Source organism: Indicator indicator, chromosome 3 (assembly GCF_027791375.1).
Source record: "Indicator indicator isolate 239-I01 chromosome 3, UM_Iind_1.1, whole genome shotgun sequence".
In the NCBI taxonomy this organism is placed as follows: Eukaryota; Metazoa; Chordata; class Aves; order Piciformes; family Indicatoridae; genus Indicator; species Indicator indicator.
In genome coordinates, this window is record NC_072012.1 from 1,577,276 (window position 1) to 1,601,130 (window position 23,855).

Below are 23,855 nucleotides of genomic sequence, written 5' to 3' on the forward strand. Positions count from 1 at the left end.
AGAAATGCATCCAGGTGGATTTTGAAAGTCTCTAGTGAAGGAGACTAAACAACCCCCCGGGCAGCCTGTTCCAGTGCTCTTGTCACCCTCACTGTAAAGAAGTTTCTCCTTATCTTGAGCTGAAATCTTCTATGTTCTAGTTTGAACCCATTGTTCCTTGGCCTATCACTGTGCACCACCCAAAAGAGCCTGGCCCCCTCCTCCTGACACCCACCCCTCAGATATTGAGAGACATTGATCAGATCCCCTCTCAGCCTTCTCTTCTCCAGACTAAACAGCCCCAGGGCTCTCAGGCTCTCTTCACAGGGCAGATGCTCAAGTCCCCTAAGCATCCTCCTGGCTCTCCCTTGGACTCTCTCCAGCAGGTCTCTGTCTCTCTGGAGCTGGGGAACCCAAAACTGGACACAGGATTGCAGCTGTGGTCTGAGCAGGGCAGAGCAGAGGGGGAGAAGAACTTCCCTAGCCCTGCTGCACACCTTTCTTGCTGCACCCCAGGATCCCATTGGCTCTCTTGGCCACAAGAGCACATTGCTGTCCCATGCAGAACTTGCTGCCCACCAGCACTCCAAGGTCTTTCTCTGTGGAGCTGCTTTCCAGCAGGGCAGCCTCCTAACCTGTCCTGGTGCCTGCTGTTATTCCTCCCCAGATGCAGGACCCTGCACTTGTCCTTCTTGACCTTCCTGAGGTTTGCCTGCAGCCAGCTCTCAGCCTGTCCAGGTCACACTGGATGGCAGCACAGCCTGACAGGTGTCAGCCACCCCCCAGTTTTGTATCATCAGAACTTGCTGAGGGTCCTCTCAATGCCCTCAGCCAGGTCATTGATAAAGATATTGAACAAAACTGGACCCAGTACTGATCCCTGGGGGACACCACTGACCACAGGCCTCCAAGTTGACTCTGTGCCACTGATGACAACCCTCTGAACTCTCTTGTGGAGCCAGTTTGCAATCCCCCTCACTGACCTGGTAGTGTTCCCAAATACTCTGAGTTTTAGGACTCTGTCATTGCTAATATTATACAGTTAAGATGTTACACTTTGTACAAAAATATTGGATTAATGACCTATGATCAAACATAAGGTTCAAAAAATATATTCCTCCTTTGTTCCAGTGGTTGTGGCTGCATGTTCACTTTGAATCTGTAACTTGGAAGTTAGACAGAGCTTACGTGTTCATTTCCTATGTCTTATGCCTTCTTATGCCACTTTGCTTATTTGTGCTGCATTCTTAATTAATGTGCAGAAGGAACGTATGACCTGACAAAAGTGGAAAGTGGTGTTCAAGGTTGCTTTAAATCCTTTGACCAAGCTTCTTTTTATACCTTCTCAGTTAGTGGTTTATTGAAAGAAAAAAAAAATTAAAACCAATAAAAATTACTGCTTCTCTTTTTTGGTGTTTTGTTTTTTTTTCCCAGGGAGAGTGAAGATGAGCAGACTTTGTTAATCAACACTGCTACAAGGGAAGTGTAATGTCCTCTGTTTAAGAAAACCTTTCCTCATGAGAGCAAAAATTACTGACAGAGGTCTTCAAACTGGGGGGATTATCTGGGAGGGTTGAGCTTACTGGAGAGGGTCGGGGGATAATTCAGGTAGAAGTGATAATTGTTGAGTTCAGACTGTGAAGTGAAGGAGAAGTTGAATGAAACTGGGAAGACAGGGAGAAACTGAATAAAATTCAACAAGGGCAAGTGTAGAGTTTTGCACCTGGGAAAAAACAACCCCAGGCATCAGTACAGGAGTGACCTGTTGGAGAGCAGTGAAATGGAAATGACCTGGGGGTCCTAGTGAGTGGGAGGTTGACCATGTGCCAGCAATGTGCTCTGGTGGCCAAGAAGGCCAATGGCATCCTGGGGTGGATTAGAAGGGCTGTGGTCAGTTGCTCAGAGCCACGGCCAGCCTGCCCTTCAAAACCTCCAGGGATGAGGCTTCTACCACCTCCCTGGGCAACCTGTTCCAGTGTCTCACCACCCTCATGGGGAAGAACTTCTTCCTAACATCCTGTCTGTATCTACCCATTTCTAGTTTTGCTCCATTCCCCCCAGTCCTATCACAACCTGACATCCTAAAAAGTCCCTCACCCGGATGTGTAATGTAGGAATGCTGTTTCCAGGACAAGTTGGACCTACCTTGTGTTGGTCTGTGTGGGAACAGGATGCTCTCAGTATTTGCTGGTCTTTGCAGTCCAGAAACAGAAAGCAGATTTCTTTTGTGGGCTTTTGTATTCTTCCTTTGAGATTTCATCTTTGTTCTTATTGGAAAAGCTAACCAGAGTTTGTATTACCGACCTCACTTTGTGTTGCTTCCTTTACATCAATTTAACCTAGGTTTTAAAACAATGTTTATGTGCTTGCACTCTCCAGCTCTTGTTCTGTTTGGGGCTCACTGGCTGACTTCCATCAAATTTGGCTGGGTAATGAGTGCTTCATGCAGAAATTCTGCCTTTCTACCAGTCTGTGGAGACTAGGAATGGGGTTGGGAAACAGAAGGAGTGCATGGGATGAAGGGGAATCTTGGCTGTGAGATCCCATGCTACTCTTCTACTTGCCCCAGCAGCTGGCTGGTGTGTGTGCACTCTCCACGTGCGGTAGTCAGTAAGCACTTGGCCAGAGCTTTAGGTGACCTGTGGTTTGACTAAATGGTCACTGAAGGTCTACCTGAGACTCACAACTGTGAAGGTAGAGAATGGGAATGAGAAGGTAAATGCCTAGAGCTGAGATTAATCATAAAAGGATTGTAACAGATAGGGAAGGCCTATGGCTATCTGTCCTCTGTGCTGAGACTGGGACAGAAGTCATGGTGTGAATTTTTGGGTTCAAGTCACTGAACTCTTGTTACTTAAATCTTGCATGTATGTTGCTTTTTCCTTCCTACTGACTTTCAGGCTAAGGTCTAGAAGGGCAGACTTTTTGGAGGCTGTTGCTTTAAGTTTATCATGCTGTTCTGACAAGCTTTCCTTTTGGGGTTGAGATGTCAGTCTTCAACAACAGAGGCACTTCTGGCACTTGATAAATACTGCTTTTAGAAGTGCCTACAAAGATAGCACAATGACAAGCAGAGTAGAAATGGAAAAACATTGAGATAAAACTTCTTTTATAAAATTTGTGTCTTGGCTTTCTGACTTAAGGTACCTGGTGATTGTCTGAGGTGTCCTTCATATGGAAAATGAAGGACATTGAGAGTGATAGAGGCTGTCAAACACCTTCCTGCAGGGCTCTGAGGGGGAAAAGGGGACAAGGAGAAACAGGATGTCTTTTATACATGTTCTTCAGCAATAATATTGATTGTATTTGCTTTTCTTCACCTTAAGACAGGTAGTAACCTTGGAAGCCACAGTGAATTTGCAGTAAAATATTTTGGATGCAAGGCTTATTTTGTAAAGAATTGTTGTTTAAAGAAGCTTAAAGGCCATGTCTTTTAAATTACACAACTGTCTTCCATTTTATCAGATTCTGTGGCTTTTGTTGTTCCATAAGACAATTGTTAGAGCTGTTGCTCAGAATCACTTGAGGAACATTTTTTTAAACCTCACAAATGTGATCTCCAGTAACGCCAGAACTCGACTGTGTGCATATGCAAGTCAATTCTCTTTTTATCTTAATTCTTCTATCCTCCTAATACATGTAAAAATAATCCCACAGATTGTTTATCTTTGTTTGTCGTCAATATGCAATCTCTGATAATACTTCAAAAGTGTATTTGAGCTCTCCTGCTTCTTGCCATGTATGGCACAATAAACTGCCCAAATTTGGTCAAATATTTTTAGCCACTTAGTCATATGTCTTTTAATGTGCTGCATATGTAAGCTTTTGATTCACTTAGCAACAGTATTTTTCATATGTCTTGCCAGTTTTTTCTTATGTATACTCAAAAAATAGGCAAGGATTGTTCTGTATGAAGTTGTCCCAACCAGATGGTCTTTTAATAGTGCTAATCAACTTTAAGATATCTTTATTTCACAGATTGTGGATTTACAGAGGATTTTAAGAGACTCATGCATGTCATTTACTGAAATGAAATATTAAAAGATGCCCTGGGCTTCTTATTTTAATAGTGCTAATCAACTTTAAGATATCTATCTTTATTTCACAGATGATGAATTTATAGAGGATTTTAAGATACTCAAGTGTGCCCCACATTGAAATGAACTATTAAAAGATGTGTATTTAGAAATGCTTAGCAATTCCAGGTTTTACTGATAATAAACTGATTTTCCTTATAATAAACTGGTGTGTATTATGATATACATCGGATAGCGATTGTCAGGCAACTTGAGTATCCTGAAAATCTGAATATATGGCATGTGTAAAGCATGACTGAGTTAATGTTACTGTTAAATGTATCGCAGAGCACTGGAACAGGCTCCCCAGAGAGGTTGTGGAGTCTCCTCTGGAGACTCTCAAGACCCACCTGGATGCATTCCTGCGTGACCTCCACTAGATTCTATGGTCCTGCTCTGGCAGGGGGGTTTGGACTCGATCATCTCCAGAGGTTCCTTCCAACCCCTAACATCCTGTGATCTGTGTTTCTTGAGTTTGTTTTCTTTCTGAAACGAGTCATGATGCTTTTGCATTATTCCTTTTCTTTTAAGTAACAAAATGCCTTGCAGAAAGAGGCCATTCTTTTCTTCCAGAAGCTGTTCTCAGCATATAAGCCATTGCACACTGATGATAAGTAGAACAAATTGAAGACAATATGCTTGAGGAAATTGTAGTCTTTGTTGTTAGAGGATGGTCATCAATTATTTTATTCAAAGAATTGCTGATTCTCGGGGTGGGTATGATTAAATGGATAATTCTTAAAAAATCTTTTAGGAAGATAGTTTTCAAGAAAACCTGGTAAGGTAGGAAGGCTTATAAATGTTTTCACTCAAGAATGTGCTTTTCAACTGCAAAACAAACAATGCAAACAGTGTGCTGCAGTCTCATGGCAGCCCAGCTGCAAGCTTGTAGCTGAACAAGTCCAGATGAGACTCGTTGTTACGTTAAAACAGTTCTCTGTTGCATTCTAAACAGAGCCTGAAGTTTGTACCTCAGTAAAGCAGATGGGGTCAGAGAGCGATAATTTGTTGCTATTTTTGTTTGGCTGGTTATAAAGGGAGCTGCAACACAGCTCCCTCACAGTGTGACTGTTGCCTCAGCACTACAGAATAGAGGAAAGTTTTGGAATTCATTTTGGAAGGCACGATTGCTTAAATAAGGAAATCTGAGAGACTTTTTTTTTTTCTTCTTTTCTTTTGCCATAATAAAGCAGTATGTAATTTTCAGTCTTTATTGCTGTAACAGTTTTCTGAAAAGGAAAATAAATACCTTAGTCGCAGGCATAATGCTCTAGAAGGATTGACCCAAGCAGTAAAAGTTTGTGTTTCAGCCTTCTGTTTATGTAGCATTGTTGGTTTATTAAGCTAAAAAAATGAATACCAGTCTTGTGGGATCTAGCTGTTTTGAGCCCTCGCTGTCCTGAAAGGCAGAGGGACTTTTCTCTCTGTTGCTCTGTCCTTTTAAGGGCAGCAGTATGGAAGTTGGCAAGAAAACTCACTGAGCACCCTGTGAGAGAAATAGTCAAACACAGGGAAGAAAAGCAAAACAGGAGCCAGACAAGATGGAGATCTGGAGATCCACGGTAGTGCTACATTTGGGCAACGCTGTTTGGCTGCTGATTAAGAGCTATGCACAAATTGTAATACTTCTGCAATGTGCCAAACTGATAAGTAAGTTTGTAAGCAGCAGTGATTTGTAGACTCTTAAAAGGTGTCTGGTGATAGAGAATACACTGTGGTAGAAAGCAGCAGGGGGATGTTCAAATGCAATGTAGCATCCCCTTCCTGTATTCCTTAGTCTCAACTGCATGCTAATTGAAATCACATTATAGTATTGTTTTCCAAACTGCTCTCCCTTCGTGGTGTGGCTGTTTATTTAATTGTAATATCCACTCGAGTGACTAAGCCAGGCCTGGGATGGAGCTGAGGGCCTGGGGGCTTTATAAAGGGAACCACTTTGTACCGGAGAACAGGGTTGCAGTGGGGGTTGTAAATGGCTTCTCAGAAAATCAGAACAAATTTACCTGAGGAAATTATATTTGTTGGCTTTGCTAAACTCTGTTTATTTAAGGACTTTTTACAAATCTGTAACAGCTGCTACTTTTCTCTCAAATTCTCCCTGTCTTGCAGTCAAACTCCCAACAGAACCTGTGCCCTAACCAGACCTGAAAATTCATTTGCCAAAGGTTTTGCCTAAAGATACACAGCATTGTAGAACAGCTTTGATATGAACTTACTTCTTAAATCTCTCTTTCTTTATAGGCTTGTATAGATGATAACGTAGATATGGTGAAATTTCTGGTGGAAAATGGAGCAAATATTAATCAACCAGATAATGAAGGCTGGATACCTCTACATGCAGCTGCTTCCTGTGGATATCTTGATATAGCAGAGTAAGACTTTTTTTCCTCTATTTTTGAAATACATGTATTTTGCTAATACATTGGTAGAGGGGCTTTAGAAGCAGATGACATTCCTGAAATTGTCTTTTTTAGTTGCCTCTGAGCACGTAGTGAGAGGATGCTTTTATATGTTGTGTATTGGGTGTGAAGCCTGCTGTGTGCAGAACTGTTGATGCTTTGCATTTTCTCTTCCTAGTTTTCTTATGTTGTAGCTTAGGTAGCTGAAAGATGTAAATATTTAAGACTGTTCATTACTGTCAAATGATTTTTTTTAAATTATTTTCTTCTGTAGGAGGATCTAATAAATGTTTATAAATATCTGAGGTCTGGGGGTCAAGAGGGAGGGGACAGGCTCTGCTCACTTGCACCCTGTGCTAGGACAAGGAGCAATGGATGGAAACTCCAGCACAGGAGGTTCCACCTCAACATGAGGAGGAACTTCTTCCCTGGGAGGGTGACAGAGCACTGGAACAGGCTGCCCAGAGAGGTTGTGGAGTCTCCTTCTCTGGAGACTTTCCAGCCCCATCTGGATGCATTCCTGTGTGACCTGCACTAGATTCTGCGGTCCTGCTGTGGCAGGGGGGTTGGACTGGATGATCTCCAGAGGTCCCTTCCAACCCCTAACATCCTGAGAGTCTGTGATACAAATTTTGTTACGGGGAATGTTTCACAGGGAGAAGAAATTTACATTTTATTAGTAGACTGAAACATTATAATGGGATAAGTTTATGTGTAGGAGGTTAATTTTGCAATTTTTTTTTTCAGTCTTGAAACTTCTGTTTTGCAGGTGTGGTATAAAGTGGTGACTCTCACTAATTATTTTGGAGCAAAATCTTAGTTAGATGCCTGCTATGGTATTAATTAAAGCTTACTCAGCTCTAAATTCCAGTAGTGGTTTTGTTGTCATTCTTCACCCTGTTGAGGCCCACTGAAGATATGTTCAAATCAATTTTTTTTTTCCAGAGGTTGTCTATTTTAATCTGAAATAATGATTGCTTTGAGAAAATCTGTAGCATATGTTGTTGAGCATGCTGCTCTGCAGTAAAGAAGGTGATAAGACTCTTTGGGTAAACACAAACTTCAGTTAATTCTGCTAAACTCACTGTGAATTAGTGTAAAACGTGAAGTAGTTGGGTAAAACATACAGTAGGATTTTATCATATAATGACGTTACTGCACTAATTACAGTGATGAAATATGGAAAGTCTAAGTTTAGAAGATCATGCACTGATGAGTTTTGGAGTTTTAATTCCTTGAATCTTAAGGGAAAGGAGAAATTTTGGAGCCTTGTATATTACGTTCACTGGAAAAAAGATTTTCTTGGGTGTTGATAAAAATTTTTATACGTTTTATAATGTGGGGCACTGTATGACTGCTAACTCCTGTAAGCTGCCTTTCTACACTGTGCAGATGTTTGATGCTGTAATCTCTCTTTCATGGACACTGGAAGTGTTTACCTGTTAGCTATACTATGAGAAGCATTTCCCTACAATCTGAGGTAATAGAAGCCTTTCTTCAGCTTAGTGGATGTAAAATACATGCCCTTTTTGTTTCCACAGTAGGAAAAAATTGCAAAGATGTTCTTGGTTTGGTTTTGCAGCCTAATGTAGGCAAATGTTCAGAGAAGGAAGATGATGTCCCTTGCCCACAAGCCGGTTTTTCACTATTGACCTGAGTATCTGATATGTAGAATATCACTTAAGACTTGCCACCTGTTTGTTGTTTTTCTTTTTTTCTCTCAGACTGGGACAAGACCTGTCTGCACATTTTCTACAGATAGCTTTTAAAGAAAGTAGCTTATTGGACTATAATTCTGTGGATGTGGGACATTATGCTCTTGGAAGAGCAGTGTTTTTAAGGTGTTTGGAAAAAAAAGCTGTTGGAAAAAATTTCCACATATTGTTGAGAAGGATAATCTGACTTGAATGGAGCAATATTTATGTCTGGTGAGGCCCACAGTGTTTAGATTTCTTCAAACTGCTTCTTCATGAGCTCAACTTCAAATAATTTACAAAACTGATTGCAAAATTTGCAGTTGAGGCAAAACTGGAGGAGGATGAGAAAATGATGTAATAAATTACCAGATCTTGGAAGTCTGACTTCTGTTTGGCACATAATCCAGACTGCATCCAGCATCTGCTTTAGTGGGGATGCATCTCACTTGAGAAGCATGAGAATGCCTTTGAGTGTTTCTCTGGCTGAATCTGATAGGTTTCATTTTTAACACTAAATTTTCCAGTTCGTGGATGGGAGCTTTTAATTTGGGTGAATTACGAAACACATACAGTTCTGAAAAGATGACAGCTAATAGCTTGTCATCTTTCTATCCTATGTGGTATGGACTAGCAATTTTGCACAGAACATCCATTAATTTCCTATTTTCTTGCAAGGTTGTGGTCATTAATTGTAATGTGGAGGGTTGAAAATTCCCCCCAACATAAAATTGCCAGACTAGCTCTGTGAAAGCAAATGAAGCTGTATTTACAAGCAAAACTACCATCTAGAAATGAAATGCAATGAACATGTACAAAATACACAATATTTACTTATATTTACAGTTTATAAACAACATAGGAACCCCCCTGGACAAACCAGGGGGCCAGTAATACCTTCCCTTTCCCTGCTCCCTTCCCTATGCCCCTGTACACAGGGGACAAAAGAGAGAGTTGTTTTTTAATACTCAGCCACAACAAAGAATGCAGCCAAGGTCAGCAAAGGCAGCAGAAGCCAGAGCTGGTATCTGCCAGAGCAAAGGAAGCCAAAAAGAGACCAAGTTAGTTTACAGATCTAATTTTTATGTTTGTTACCTGTCCAATAGGATTATTTAGAATTTATCCTTACTTTCCTTTTTACATCCAATGGTGACTTATTTACATTCTACTACTTCCTGTTCAAGATCTGTGGAAAATTTTCAGGGTACAGCCCAAAACTACCACAACGGTTTGAGAGAGACAAGAGTCAGGGAAGGGATTCTTGTGTTTTCTAACTTTATTGATGAAGGAGTGGGGAGAGTGCAGCCTGCGCTTCCCTTTCTCGTCCTCGGAAACTGCCTGTTGCATAGCTTTGTAGAACATCTCAAGCTTGGAGACTCAGCAATCTGTTTCTGCCTCCTCTGCTGCCCTTTTAAAGCTTCTTCATCAGATGTAGATAGCTAGAGTTTATTTCTCTTGAAATAGCACAGTCTGTAAAGTCCCCCAGATGTGCAAGTTGAGTTAATATACTGGTTTTGTTTGCAATACTTGCTTTTTTATAATTCATAAGGAAAAGGTGGCATAATAGCATACTTTTCATTACTTCAGTTTTTGATGTCTCAGAACCTAAAATTATATATAAGAAAGCAACAGAGCTAGGAGATGGAGATTTTTTTTTTTTGGTTACAAAATACATTTCCATGTTTAGAATATAATGCAGGGACCTTCTAGCACTGAGTGTGTCCTTTACATGTTGACTATGTTCACCTTTCAACCTTAGTATTCTTCATGTATGTGCTTACTGCAAGGGGGGTGAACTACATGACCTTTAGAGGTCCCTTCCAACCCAGTGCCTTCTGTGATTCTGTGCCTTACCTTCAAGGCTTAAAAGAGGAGGAGAGAAAGCAGAAGTTGTGTTAAGGTTGCATGATAACTCTTGCATGATTCATCACTGGGATTAGAGTCCCTGGCGTGTAACGGGGTTGGAGTGTGTTAGAGCTTGCAGATCTGTCGATGCCATAGGATACCTTGGTTCTGCTTGGAAAATGAAGGGGGGGAAAAAACCAAAAACAGTTCAATCATTACAAACAGCTACAAAGTACTATCTTTGTTGTAGTTTTTATTCTCTTGGTGCTCATCTGACTTTTGTTAGATTTTATTGGGGGTGGTTAGTGCACTTGCAGAGTGAGAGAGGTTTCTGTTCTGACTGCTTTTATAGTTGAATCAGTGCACCAACAATATCACACTTCAGGTTTGCCCTCTGTATATTCTGTCCAATCTCTTATTATGAACAGTAAGTGGGAATGACCAGGTCTTGACTCTAGGTTGATACAGTGGTGCCTGCTTATTGGATTAATTCAGGAAGCTTTCCATCTTGTGCTTTCACTGAACACCTGATTTTCTCACTCTGTAGTGCACACACAGACATTTTTAAGTAGTACCTGCTGCTACTCAGGTACTCCTGAGTGAGTGCACCCATGTGCTGGAGATTTGGCAGAAGTACAGGAGATGTAGGTGTTAGGGAGCTTCTCTGGACACCTCAGACAGCCACCATTTCAGTCATGTTGTGGCACTGGTCCCATGCTGACTGCTAATGGTATCAGAGAATAAACATTCGTTTTTTAGCATGCAGAAAATGTAATACAGGATGAAAAGCAGTGCAAAGTGGCATTTAACAAACTGAATTTTTAAATGCTTACTGTTTTTTTTTTATTTCTCTCTATATGGTACTAGATTAATGTTAAATAAATTCAGAAGGATAGAGATTTCTGTTCAAGAACTAAAGTTTGTTTTAAAAATGCATTTTCTTGTGGGTTTTGTACTCTGCTTAGCTGATGGATTTTGAAGCCTGTTTTGTAAGCACTTTGAGGCTACAGTATAGGTTTACTACTTAAATCTGAATGCTTTTGCAGCTTCTCCTGCATGAAAGAAGGTGCATCATCCAGCACGTGTAAGAAAAGTCTTTTCCAAAAACCATTTGGAGGTTGGTGATAGTGAGGCTGTTGTGGAGAAAATACCCCAACCCTTCATGCAGTAGGTACTGCTCACTTGCACCCTGGAATAGGACAAGGGGCAATGGATAGAAACTCCAGCACAGGAGCTGCCACCTCAACATGAGGAGGAATTTCTTCACTGGGAGGGTCCCAGAGCATTGGAACAGGCTGCCCAGAGAGGTTGTGGAGTCTCCTTCTCTGCAGACTTCCCAGCCCTGGGAATGCACTTCCCAGTCTGGATGCACTTTTGTGTGACTGGCACTAGATTCTATGGTCTTGCTCTGGCAGGGGAGTTGGACTTGATCTCCAGAGGTCGCTTCCAACCCCTAACATCCTGTGATCCTACGAACGGTTTGCCAAATGTTGCTGTAGATACTAAATTTTCTTGGGTTCAAGGGATGAGTAATCCACATGAATAAAAAACCACAAATGCAGGATACAAATGGGATCTGGTTCAGAAAAGCCATTCAAGTAGTTGGAGACTACAAAGGTATTACAAGAAAAGTAGTATGCACCAGCTTTATTCTTCTTGAAGATGTACTCGCTTTTGGAGACAGGTGAGTTGGTAAATGGATGCCTAAGAATGGTTGTTTTATGGTGGGGAGGCTTGGTTGATAGATGTGGTTACATATACCCTAAGCCTTAGCATGATTTCAAAATATACCTTCTTTATTTTACAGGTTTCAAAGGCTGAAGTTTATGATTGTAGTTAGAAAGAAAATATTTTTTTAAGCTCAGAGCCACCTGCCTTGGATCACGTCGGATGGGAATAGAATCCTGACCAAATCTGCTGCTCTAAAACCTAGCACACATGCTTCCCTTCCTGTCCAAAGTTTCCTATATTGTATCCCCTTCTTCCCCTGATGTTTAAATGTGACTTTAAAAGGCTTGTGTGTAACCACTGCCTTGCTGCTGATGCCCAGCTGCTTTTCCAGGCTCCAGACACCTGAAAGTGAATGCAGTCAAACTTGTTTGCTGAACCCTCAGCAAGCCGTTGTCCCAGGATCTCTCTATTTAAGGAACAGTCCATTATGATTAAATGAGTGATTATAGTGTGGTACCTGGAGGAGAGGCAGACCTGCAAACCTGTAGTTGCATACATAGATGCTCAGGGATGGGTGGTTTACTCGTAGATCTAATTACCTTGTGGAGGCTGCTGCAGGTACTGGATGATAATGATTACTGCCTGTGGTACAGGGATGGGACCAGTGCTCATTTGGCAACAGCTAGTAAAGGGAATTCAGTGCCATTTCACAATATGCTTAATGTGAGCTAACTTGGGACTACTCCAGAAACAGGCACTTGTTCCCTCCTCTCCTTGATATTTTTTCCCCCCATCCTCTGCAGGCTTTTACCCTTTCTTTTGCGTTTCTAATGATCACACAACAATGTGGGAACTATTAGTGAACACTGGCCTTCAGGAGCTTCGGAGGGTTTACTCTCTTTTGGATCAGTGAGCTGATCTGACTTGCAGGCAGCAGTTGGCATAAATATGTGGGTATGAAAAAAAAAGAAAAAAGGTCTGGAATGCTTTTTCAGAAGCCTGGCTGTAGAGAGCTGCTAGTGCTGAAATGGAGTCTTCTCCATCTCCCACTTCATGAGTCTGAACCAGCTGGTGCTGTTGAATGTTCTTCCATGATATCTGAGGGTGGTGGTGCCACAAAATACATTTCAAAGTAGCCATTTCTAATCCATTTCTCTCTCAGTTTTAATATCTTGATCATCTGTAGCCATCACTTAGTGTTTTTCATCTGAAATCTTTTGCTGCAACCCCTTATCTGGCCTTTCAGAATCTGAAGGGGGCTACAAGAAAGCTTGGGAGGGACTTTTTAGGCTATCAGGAAGTGACAGGACTGGGGGGAATGGAATAAAGCTGGAAGTGAGGAGATTCAGGCTGCACATGAGGAAGAAGTTCTTCCCCATGAGAGTGGTGAGAGCCTGGAATGGGTTGTCCAGGGAGGTGGTTGAGGCCCCATCCCTGGAGGTGTTTAAGGCCAGGCTGGATGAGGCTGTGGGCAGCCTGCTGTAGTGTGAGGTGTCCCTGTCCATGGCAGGGGGGTTGGAACTGGCTGATCCTTGTGGTCCCTTCCAACCCTGAGTGATTCTATGATTGTAATCTAAGACATTAGTCAGGCAAAGCAGACTGCTAAAAACATTAGGGGGGGTGGCTCCCATCTCCTTCATCTTTCCTTTATCAGAGAACTTGTCTTTTAACTGAGTATGAAGTGATGTTATTAGTGTTACATTCAGAAATGGACCATTGGAGGGTAATCAGCAGTTTGGATTTGTGAATGACCAGATGAACTTGTTGGTCTGATGCAAACTTGGTTTAGGGTTTGGTCTGATGGGAAATGCTATGAGGTAAATGAATGCTTTTGTCAGGGTTCAGGAAGTTACTGTACACAAGGCAATATTAACTGGAGGAGTATTTGAAAGCACCAACGGTTAAACTTAATACAAACTACACAGAAAATGTGGATTTCAGAAGGATATATTGTAAAATAAACCACACAGCAAAATGAAAGCAGGGAAAAGAGATTTATTTCCAGTCAAAGAATAGCTCTTCTTTTAAGTTAGCACTAGTAAAGATGCAGTGTTTGTTTTGAGAGGTGTGAAGTGGTCACTGCAGGCATTGCAAGATTGTTGATTAAATTATATCCTTTCTTTTTCCTTCCTGGAAGAAAAGATTGGGGCAAAACATTAATGGAAGTGAAAATATGCCATTATGGTAGTTTCTTCCCCTCTCCAATCAGAGGGCAGTGCTCATTCTTTGTTAGTAACATGAAAGTTTCTCCTTCTCCAAATTTCTATTACTTATCTGAAAGGGTAAAGCAAAATTCCTTTAGAAAAAACAGTGGAGAAACTCGAGGAGTTCAGTGAGCTACTCTCAGTTGGCATTTTCTTTTCAAGATGCCCTGTGACAGCATACTGTTCTTAACATAGTTTTGTTGCACGTCTTAAGACTAATGAGACACTGAGGAAGTTGACAGTGAAATTCCAAAATAATGTCGTTATATGGTAGAGTTTAATCCTTTTCTTCTGTGTAGCTGTGATGTGATGCTTGGAATAAAAATCAGATGGCAGAAGTACACAGTGAGATAGGGTTGATGGGTTAGAGGAAATTCCAGGACCTGACTGCTTTGGTACCTTTTCATTGAGCTGGGGGAGTCTAGGAGAGGTGGTCACTCCAGGATGCACAAAGACACTCTGTACTCTCTAGCTGCCTTCTTCACACTGGGTTACTCTGTGCCTCTCCACTTGCAACCTTAAGTATTTTGTTAGTAAATATATTGTGTTTCAGATCTTCCAAATGGAAATCTACTAGATGTTTAAGTTCAGAGATACTTACTCAGGGCTCAGTGTTGAGACCACTTCTGTTTAACATCTTTATGATGACCTTGATGAAGACACAGAGTGTGTCAGCAGGAAGTTCACAGATGACACCAAGTTGAATGTCAGTGTTAATCTGCACCAGTGTAGGGAGGCTCTGCAGAGGGACTTGGATAGATTGGATCCATGGCCAACGTTAACAGGAGGAGCTTCAACAAGGCCAAGTGTCAGGTCCTGCACTTGGGGCACAACAACCCCAAGCAATGCTACAGGCTTGGGGCAGTGTGGCTGGAAAGCTGCTGGCAGAAAGGGACCTGGGGGTGCTGAGGGACAAGCAGCTGAAGAGGAGCCAGCAGTGTGCCCAGGTGGCCAAGAAAGCCAAAGGCTTCCTGGCTGGGATCAGCAATGCTGTGTCCAGCAGGAGCAGGGAGGGGATTGTCCCCTGGGACTCAGCTCTGGGGAGGCCACACCTCCAGTGTTGTGTCCAGTTTGGGGCACCTCAATCCAAGAGGGGTGTGGAGGTGCTGGAGCCAGGGCAGAGGAGAGCAAGGAAGCTGGGAAGGGCCTGGAGAAGAAATCTGATGAAGAGCAACTGAAGGAGCTGGGGATGGTTAGTGTGGAACAGAGGCTGAGGAGAGACCTCATTGCTGTCTACAACTGCCTGAAAGGACCTTGTGGAGAGGCTGCTGCTGGTCTCTTCTCACAGGGAATTAGTGATAGAAGAAGAGGGAATGGCCTCAAGCTGCCACTGGGTAGGTTTAGACTGGACAGTAGGAAACATTTTTTCAGGGCAAGAGTGGTCAGGGATTGGAATGTGCTGCCCAGGGAGGTGGTGGATTCCCCAAGCCTGGCTGTGTTTCAAGGTGGTTTGGATGTGGTGCTTTGGGCTATGGTTTAGGGGTGAGCCTGAGAGATGCTTAAGGGACTTGAGCATCTCCCCTGTGAAGAGAGACTGAGAGCCCTGGGGCTGTTCAGTCTGGAGAAGAGAAGGCTGAGAGGAGATCTGATCAATGTCTCTCAAGAGCTGAGGGGTGGGTGTCAAGGGGAGGGGGCCAGGCTCTTTTGGGTGGTGCACAGGAATAAGCCAAGGAACAATGGAGACAAACTTGAACAGAGAAGATTTCAGCTCAAGATGAGGACAAACTTCTTTAGAGTGAGGGTGCCAGAGCCCTGGAGCAGGCTGCCTAGAGGGGTTGTGGACTCTCCTTCTCTGGACATGCATTCCTGTGCAGACTCCCCTGGGTGATGCTGCTTTGGCAGGGGCCTTGGCCTTGATGATCTCTGGAGGTCCCTTCCAACCTCTAGTGTTCTGTGATACTGTGATATGGAAAAGTGATTCATGTGGAAGGAAGCCTGGGAGCTTGAGTAGGCTTCCAAGAAAGAGGACACGTCAGGTTGTCCTCAGATGATGGCATAAATGCCTGTTGCCACTGACCAGCTCCTATTTTCTAGGTATGACTGGAACATGGGAGAGCAGCTCTAGGTACAGGAGCAGCCAGATTTTGAATAGAACAAGTGCTTGGTGTGTATGACACACTGCCACTTGTCAGGGCCTCATCCACTAATTCAAGATTGCTGTTTTAGAGAGAGGCAGATTTTTAGACTGTGAAATCAATGGAATTGTTAGTGCCATTAAATATTGGATGTACCATTTATTCAGTTAGATGACTTAAAAATAGTTTAATTCACTGTGGAGTTGGCTTTGAGTTATTTTCTAGGAGAAAACGTGTGTGGTGCAGGTTGCCACTTCTGTGCCTCTCAGCTTTTATTTTCTTTCAGCCTTTACTTGAGTGTTTCTCTATTATGAATTTGACCCTATTCTGCCACATACAGCAGATTTTCTAATGACACTAAAGCAACTTATGACCTACTTACCCTTTCTTAACAACTGTGTCTTTTGTTGGCTATCCTAAACTACGTCATTTCGTGCAAATGATCCGAATATGTGTGTATTTTCCTAGCCTTATCCCTGATGGAGGCAGGATAAAATCTGCTTGAGTTCTTCTGAGACCCATGTAAATATAGCATGGTATCTAGAGACATAAGACTGCTGTGCAATGATGAGAGCGAGTTACTTGGCTACAATGCAGATACTAAGATGAGAGCGAGTTACTTGGCTACAATTCAGATACTAAGGCACAAAAAAGTAGGGGTTATAAACATCAGGTCTGACAGAAAAAGGTATGGAAAAGGTATTTCTTGAAACATCTGGGTTACATATGAGCTACTGCTTACAAAATTTGAATCAAGAGTAATAGTTTCTTTTTAAGAAATGTGTTTTCAAGGCAGTTCAAAATGGACTGGACGGGTAAACAACTGCTGTGAATTGCAGATTGATAGGGGTCAGACTGAGTTCAGTACTACTGGGTGATGCTAAACCTTGCACAGTGATAGTAGTGTGACTTTGTATAGAGGGTTTAGTCACTGTATGATTGCATAATATAATTACAAACAAGATAAGTTCTCTGGTGTAGTGATTGTATCTATGCTAATATCTATTGAAGCACAGTCAAATAATTGATCTTGCTTTGATTTTTTTTTTTTTTTTTTATCTGGTACAAGTGTTAACACATGGCTATTGAAGTAAAACAAAGATTGTTAAGTTAGGTCCATGCTTGTAGCTTCCACTGAAATAGAAAGCAGCAGTTTAAAAAATCAGAATTTATGGTGCTACTGTAGCCAAATACAGCAATGCCACTCTGGGCACAAGGCAGGAGGGACAGTGAGCTAATGGTGTGATCACCTCCCTCAGAGGAGACCTTATTGCTCTCTACAACTACCTGAAGGGAGGTTGTAGCCAGGTGGGGCTTGGGCTCTTCTCCCAGGCAACCAGTGGCAGAAAAAGAGGACACAGGTGTCAGTGTGAGCTGAAATTCCCCCCCACCGACAATGACCAGGCTAGCCCAGTCTGGAAGCAAATGAAAGCTGTATTTACAAAGCAGAATCTACAATCTATGATGAAATGCAATGAATCTGTACAAATATACAAAATTCACAACATTAACAAATATATACAATCAACAGAAAAGCACAACCAAGCTCCCTTTGCTTCCCCCCAAAGGGGACCCTTCCCAAAGGGGCCTCCCAGGAGCTTCCCCCCCAGACCTCCCTTGGACAGAAAGCAGTGTTAGTTAGAGCAGAAAGTTAACTTAGCTGCCAAGGTCAGTGTGTTATCTTCAGCCAGAAGAGAAGAAGAAACAGCAGCCAGACAGCCCAGCAACTGCCCCCACTGCTGGACGCAGAATGTGCAGAGTGCCCACTTTGTTTTGGGTAATAGTTCTTAAACATTTCTATCTATCCAATGGAAGTGTTTAGAACAATCACTATTTTGCTTTCTTACACCCAATAGAGATTTATTTACACCTTCACTTTCTCTGTTCTGAACTTTGCAAGGACAAATTAAAAAGACAGTTTCAAACCATCACAACACAGTCTCCAGCTGCGCCAGGGGAAGTTCAGGCTCAAGGTGAGGAGAAAGTTCTTCCCAGAAAGAGTAATTGGCTATTGGAATGTGCTGCCCAGGGAGGTGGTGGAGTGAGCGTTCCTGGAGGTGTTCAAAAAAAGCTTGGCTGTGGTACTTGGAGTCATGGTTTAGTTGTCAGGTGGTAATAGGTTGGACTTGATCTCTGAGGTCTTTTCCAACCTGGTTGATTCTGTGATCGAGAATTCGCTGAACAAGGTGGGCAGGAGCCTGATTTTTCCTTCTTCCTCCTTCTTCTCCGCCTCCATGCTGTTGTAATTTTCTCTTTTCAACCAGTGAAACTCAATCTTAAGTATTCATCTTGGTGACACTTCTCAAAATTCCCACAAATGCTTGGAAGATTTTCTAGAGGAAAGCACCCTGAGCACAGAGTGTGGTGAGCTGGAGTTGGGTACTGCCTGTACTCTCCTGCAGCTGGAACAAGACGTTTCTCAAACTCAGCTCTCATTTCTGCACTACAGGGTGCAGACCTCAAAGGACATGAGAGAAACACTTGTTCAAAAATTGCATTGACATGTGATAAGCACTTCAGAAATGCCTTTTCTGTTTGCTTTTATTTCTTTCCTTCTGAAGGTTTTGCTTGTAGCATTCATCGTGGCGTTATCAGGCTCCAGTTCTTTTTCCTCTTCCCTTTTTTTTTTTTTTGTAAATAGATTATAGCCTGTTTCCCTTTATAGCTTTCTTCATCTTTCCTACTTCCCTCTTCTCAGTCGCTGTTTACTTTCACCTGCACATTGCTTTACAGCCTCTCATATCTCTTTTCTCTATATGGATATGGTAAAATATGAAGGCTTAGTTGTTTTCATCTGCTGTAAGTAGGAATTTTTCCTGTTCCATCTTTGCACTGTTAATGTTTAGGTGGACGCCTACATACAAATATTTCTAGAGCTTATTGCTGGCTTTTTTTCAGAGATTTCTTGGAACACAGGAGAACTAAGATTAACTAGATACTGTTATCTACACTTTGTTCTATGTTCCTGAATTCCAAGAAGGAAAACAGATGCAATTCTAGGTACTGTCCTTCCTTGGACATGCAAGCTGCAGTGAGGCCAGGGATAGCCAGCAATGTGCAGAGCTCACTGCTGTGTTGGTAACTTGTGGAGTGTTGGCTTCATAATCATAGAATTGTTAGGGTTGGAAGGGACCTCAAGGATCAGCCAGTTCCAACCCTGCTGCTGTGGACAGGGACACCTCACACTACATCAGGTTGCACAGAGCCGCATCCAGCCTGGCCTTCAAAACCTCCAGGGATGAGGCTTCAACCACCTCTCTGCGCAACCTGTTGCATTGTCTCACTACCCTCATGGTGATAAGCAGAAACACAATTTCCACGTAGGTATAGGGTTTAGAATTCAAAGAAAGTGCTCTTTGTGTAGGGGGATTTTTTTTCTCATCTATGGTATCCTACTTTGATAGTTCAGGGAGTGTTTTGACAGTTTTGAAGCAGAGATGTGTGTCTGTCAGGATGCCTTTCATAACAGTTTCACAAGGGAGAATTGGGCTGGATTTGCTGCTGTCTGGAGGAGCTCTTGCATATATTGGAAGATATAAAAAGTCTTTGCAAACTGGTCCATAATTTAGAAAAACATATGCTAAAACCTGTGAATTAGACTGGTGAAAATGGAAATATCCCTTCCCATTTGGCCATTTTTTCTAAGCTATTTTTAAGTGGATTTTTTTTAAACCATCTCTAGCTGTCTGAAATTCTCAACTCTTGTGTTCTATAAGAGGAAATCATAAATTCACTTTGGGTCTCTTACCGATATCAGCTGTCTTTAAATCATCGCTCACAACATTCAGGAGAAATAATTACCTAGTTTTGCCAAATGTACGTAATTGGCCTTTTTTAACTTGGGTGTTTTGTGTAGCTGCTGGCTGGTGGTATTGCTCATAAGGGGAGCATTGCTATTTAGGAAGTGCTGCAGCATTTATTTTTCCCAAGAGAGAAGGATGTGTGAGTGAGAATCTTCTGCAATTTGCAAAGAAACATAACCTCAAACATTTGTGAGTTTTATCATAATTTGACTTCATTTTAAATGCCATCACGGAAGCCTATCTTCTTGTGTCAGCCTCTATTCAGCTCTAAATGTTTAGAGGCAAAAGATTGAGGCACAGCAGCAACTGACAGTGTGGGTTGGTGTTTTGCATAGTGACTAAGACATCCCTGTTAGATTGACTTATTTGTTTTTTGAGTAATTTGATTTATTCTGCATTGGTCTTGAAATCATAGAGGAGAAAGTATTCTTTCCTAGGTAAAGTTTTGCTACCAGTATTGAACACGGAACCTGATTTTTTTTTCTGTAAATCATAGATTCAGGAGAAGAGACAACTGCAAGTGCATCAGCTGTGGAGAAAGGAGGATAAGGGCAGGTATCAGTAGGTTGTCATTAAAGAGGGCAAGGAGATCCCCTACTGTGCAGAGGCCTGTGCCCAGGAGGGGTGCCCCCTGCCCAGGCAAGCAGGGCTTCTCCATGCCTTGCAAGATGTGCCAGCCCAGCCACCCATCCTGTGTTGCACACATCTTGATGCTCTATACCAAACGCTCACCAGGTATATGACAAACGTTTAAGTAAGAGTGAAGCTGTGCCTTTTTGTCATGCACTATATATGGGCTCGGAATAACGTGCTTGAAAGCAAGCATGACAGTGTGAGGACACACGAGAGTGCTGGAGAGACAGCTCAGAGAACTTGACTTTAACTGCCAGTTACCTGTGCCTTGAAATCCACCCACTGGCACTATGCCTACTGTGTGCCACCCCAGAGCTTAGCACAGTGTCCGTCACCTGTGACTCTGCTTGCTTCGACTTTGTGTTCTTTTAAGACTTATATTTTTAAAGAAAAAGAAATTGGCTGGGCCTTTCTTTAATAGGTTATTTTGAGATGTGCACCTTAAAAAAAAATCAAGGCGATCCTGACACTTTACTCTGCTGAGACCTCACCTGGAGTACTGCATCCAGCTCTGGAGCCCTCAATACAGGAAGGACATGGACCTGATGGAGCAGGTCCAGAGGAGGGCCATGAAGATGACCAGAGGGCTGCAGCACCTCTACTACAAGGACAGGCTGAGGGAGCTGGGGATATTAAGCCTGGAGAAGAGAAGGCTCTGGGGAAACCTCATAGCAGCCTGCCAGTACTTGAAGGGGGCATCCAAGAAGTCTGGAGGGGATCTGTTGGTGAAGGCCTGCAGTTGACAGGACAAAGGGTAATGGTTTGATATTAGAAAAGAGTAGAACTAGATGTTAGGAACAAGTTCTTTAGCATGAGGGTGGTGAAACATGGGAACAGGTTGCCCAGGGAGGTAGTTGAGGCCCCATCCCTGGAGATTCAAGGTCAGACTTGAGAAGGTTCTGAGCAACCTGTTTTAATGGAGGCTGTCCCTGCTCACTGCAGGGGGTTTGGTCTGGATGACTTTGGGGGTGCCTTCCAACCCAAACCTGTCAATGATTCTGGAAAAAAGCTGTCATTTTATCTGTTGATATGTTGTATGTGCAGACGGATATACCTTTGTATGCTTGGCCTTTTAAGCATTATTTTTGCTGCAATTTTTTTTTAATAAAAGTTTTCAAATAAAAAAGATAACAATACAAACCACCAAAGCAAAATGAGACCCAAACCAAAACCACTTTTGAGATGGGCTAGGGAGCTCAAGGTAGCATTTCTACTTCTGAGTTGTTAACAACTTTAAGTGTTCACATTTTAAACCTTGAAGTGAAATTCTTCTGCAGTCAGGAAATATTTAAAGAAACATTTGCAGACTCACAAACAAATAAAAGGTCTGAAAAGGATGAGTTGTCACAGTTTGGATGTACTTAAACACTGTTGGTTCCAATTTTATTTATGTTATAATTTTATATTTTTTCATTTGTGGAATGTCTCTGGATGGTCTAATTGTTTTTCTAGAGTTACTATGGATGTTCTTTTAGCAATAGGAGAAGGGGGAATGGTCTGAAGCTGAGGGGGAGAGTAGGTCTGGACTGGATCTTCGGAAGAAGTTCTTCAGTACAAGGGTGGTGAGACGCTGGGATTGGTTGCCCAGGGAGGCTGTGGATGTTCAAGGCCAGGTTGGATGAGGCCTTGAGCAGCTGAGTCTAGTTGAGAGGCGTTCCTGCTCATGGTGGGGAGGTTGGAGTAGATAATCTCAAAGGTCTTTTCCAACCTGAGCCATTCTGTGATTGACAAAGATGTACTTCTAGAAGTCTATTGGTAGTTTATATTTTTTAAAAATCAGTGAAATAATTCTGAAGGTTAATTTAAAAGGATCACAGGATGGTAGGGGTTGAAAGGGACCTCTGGAGATCAAGTCCAACCTTCCTCCCAGAGCAGGTCCATAGAACCTAGTGCCAGTCACACAGGAATGAATCCAGATGGGGCTTGAAAGTTTCCAGAGAAGGAGACTCCACAACCTCTCTGGGGAGCCTGTTCCAATGCTCTATGACCCTCACAGTGAAGAAGTTCCTCCACAGGAACCTCCTGTGCTGCAGTTTCTCTCCATTGCCTCTTGTCCTATCCCAGGGTGCAAGTGAGCAGAGCCTGTCCCCTCCCTCTTGACCCACATCCCTCAGATATTGATAAACATTGATTAAATCCCCTCTCAGTTTTCTCCTGTCCAGATAATTAAAATACATATTCCAAAGATACTTAACCTTTTAATTTGTTTTCACATCCTGTGGATATTTTTTTCTTGTTTTGGCTTCCTCTTACTCGGTTAAGACAGTCATGGAATTAATTTGAACTCCACTGTGTATGAGTTTTGAATAAATGAAAAGAGCTGAGTTTAGCTGAAATTGTCAGTTAAAATCTGTTGGGAGGCTGCTTGTGCTGCTGCCCTTGCTAGCAATTAAGCCATTTTCCCCTCGAAGGCTCCATCACATGTTTATTTTAAGTGTATATGCAACACAGGGACCCTCTGTTCAGCAAGAGGTTTTTTAGGGAAGTCTCTCTCCTAACATTTCAGAGTTAGAGATTGCTGGCCAGTCTTCTCAGGAGTCTGCAGGAACCTCTTGTTTTCACTAATGAGCCTCCAATAAGCTCAGTAAGCAATTTGTAATGGAGTGAATCAGTTTAGCAGCCACTTCTCTGCCCCGCCTTGTGTTTGCCACCCTTCTGGTGACCTTTAGGTTCAGTGAGTACTTCGAGTTAATAATATGCCTAATGACTCTGCAAACTTGTTTCCAGATATTGTGAACTGGGGCAAGGTCTGGATATAAACACATACCCCTCTTTTTTGTTGCTGAGATAAATAATATTGAAAGAGTCTTGCTGTCTGTGGTTGACAGACTGTAGTGAAGATGAAGTTGGATCCTGTTCCAGATTCTTAACTTCTAAATTAACAAACAAGACTCAAGTTTGTCTGTAACTATCTTCACAGGTAGTTGTCTTCTCTTCATTGACTTTCTCTCTATATGCATTTTGGTAGTAGGTTTACACACACTTAAAACAGGTGGGGATTGTTTTGTTGTTGGTTTACTGTTTTGGTTTTTGTTTTGTTACATTTTTTAATTCAGAGTGTAGGCCAAGTTGCTAGGTAGAATTTTTAACTTCCAGTTCCTGAGGTTGGTTTTGGTGTGGTCTTAATGGTAAAAAGAAGCCTAGGGAAGTTGTGGGCCCCCTCAGAAAGGAAACATGTGAGCTGGTGACAAGTGACATGGAGAAGGCTGAGGTTCTCGATGACTTCTTCACCTCAGTCTCCACTGGCAATGGCTACAGCCACACTCCCAGAATAATGGAAGATAAGGGCAGGGACTGGAAGAAGGAACTGCCCATTGTGAGTGAAGATCAGGTTTGCGACCATCTGAAGAACCTGGAAGTGTTCAAGTCCATAGGATCCAATGGGATACACCCATGGGTGCTGAGGGAGCTGGGGATGAGGTTGCTTAAACCACTCTCTATTATATTCCAAAAGTCCTGGCAGCTTGGGGAGGTCC

At 42.4% G+C, this 23,855-nt stretch overlaps 1 protein-coding gene across 3 annotated transcripts in view; it reads left to right on the top strand.

The window, feature by feature from the left end:
• Nucleotides 1–23,855, top strand: part of PPP1R12A (protein phosphatase 1 regulatory subunit 12A) — a 144,173-nt gene that overhangs the window by 43,137 nt on the left and 77,181 nt on the right. For all 3 annotated transcript variants that reach the window (XM_054399867.1, XM_054399868.1, XM_054399869.1), the window contains exon 2: nt 6,297–6,427. In XM_054399867.1, the coding sequence (XP_054255842.1) occupies nt 6,297–6,427 (131 nt within the window). The remainder of the gene's footprint in view (nt 1–6,296; nt 6,428–23,855) is intronic.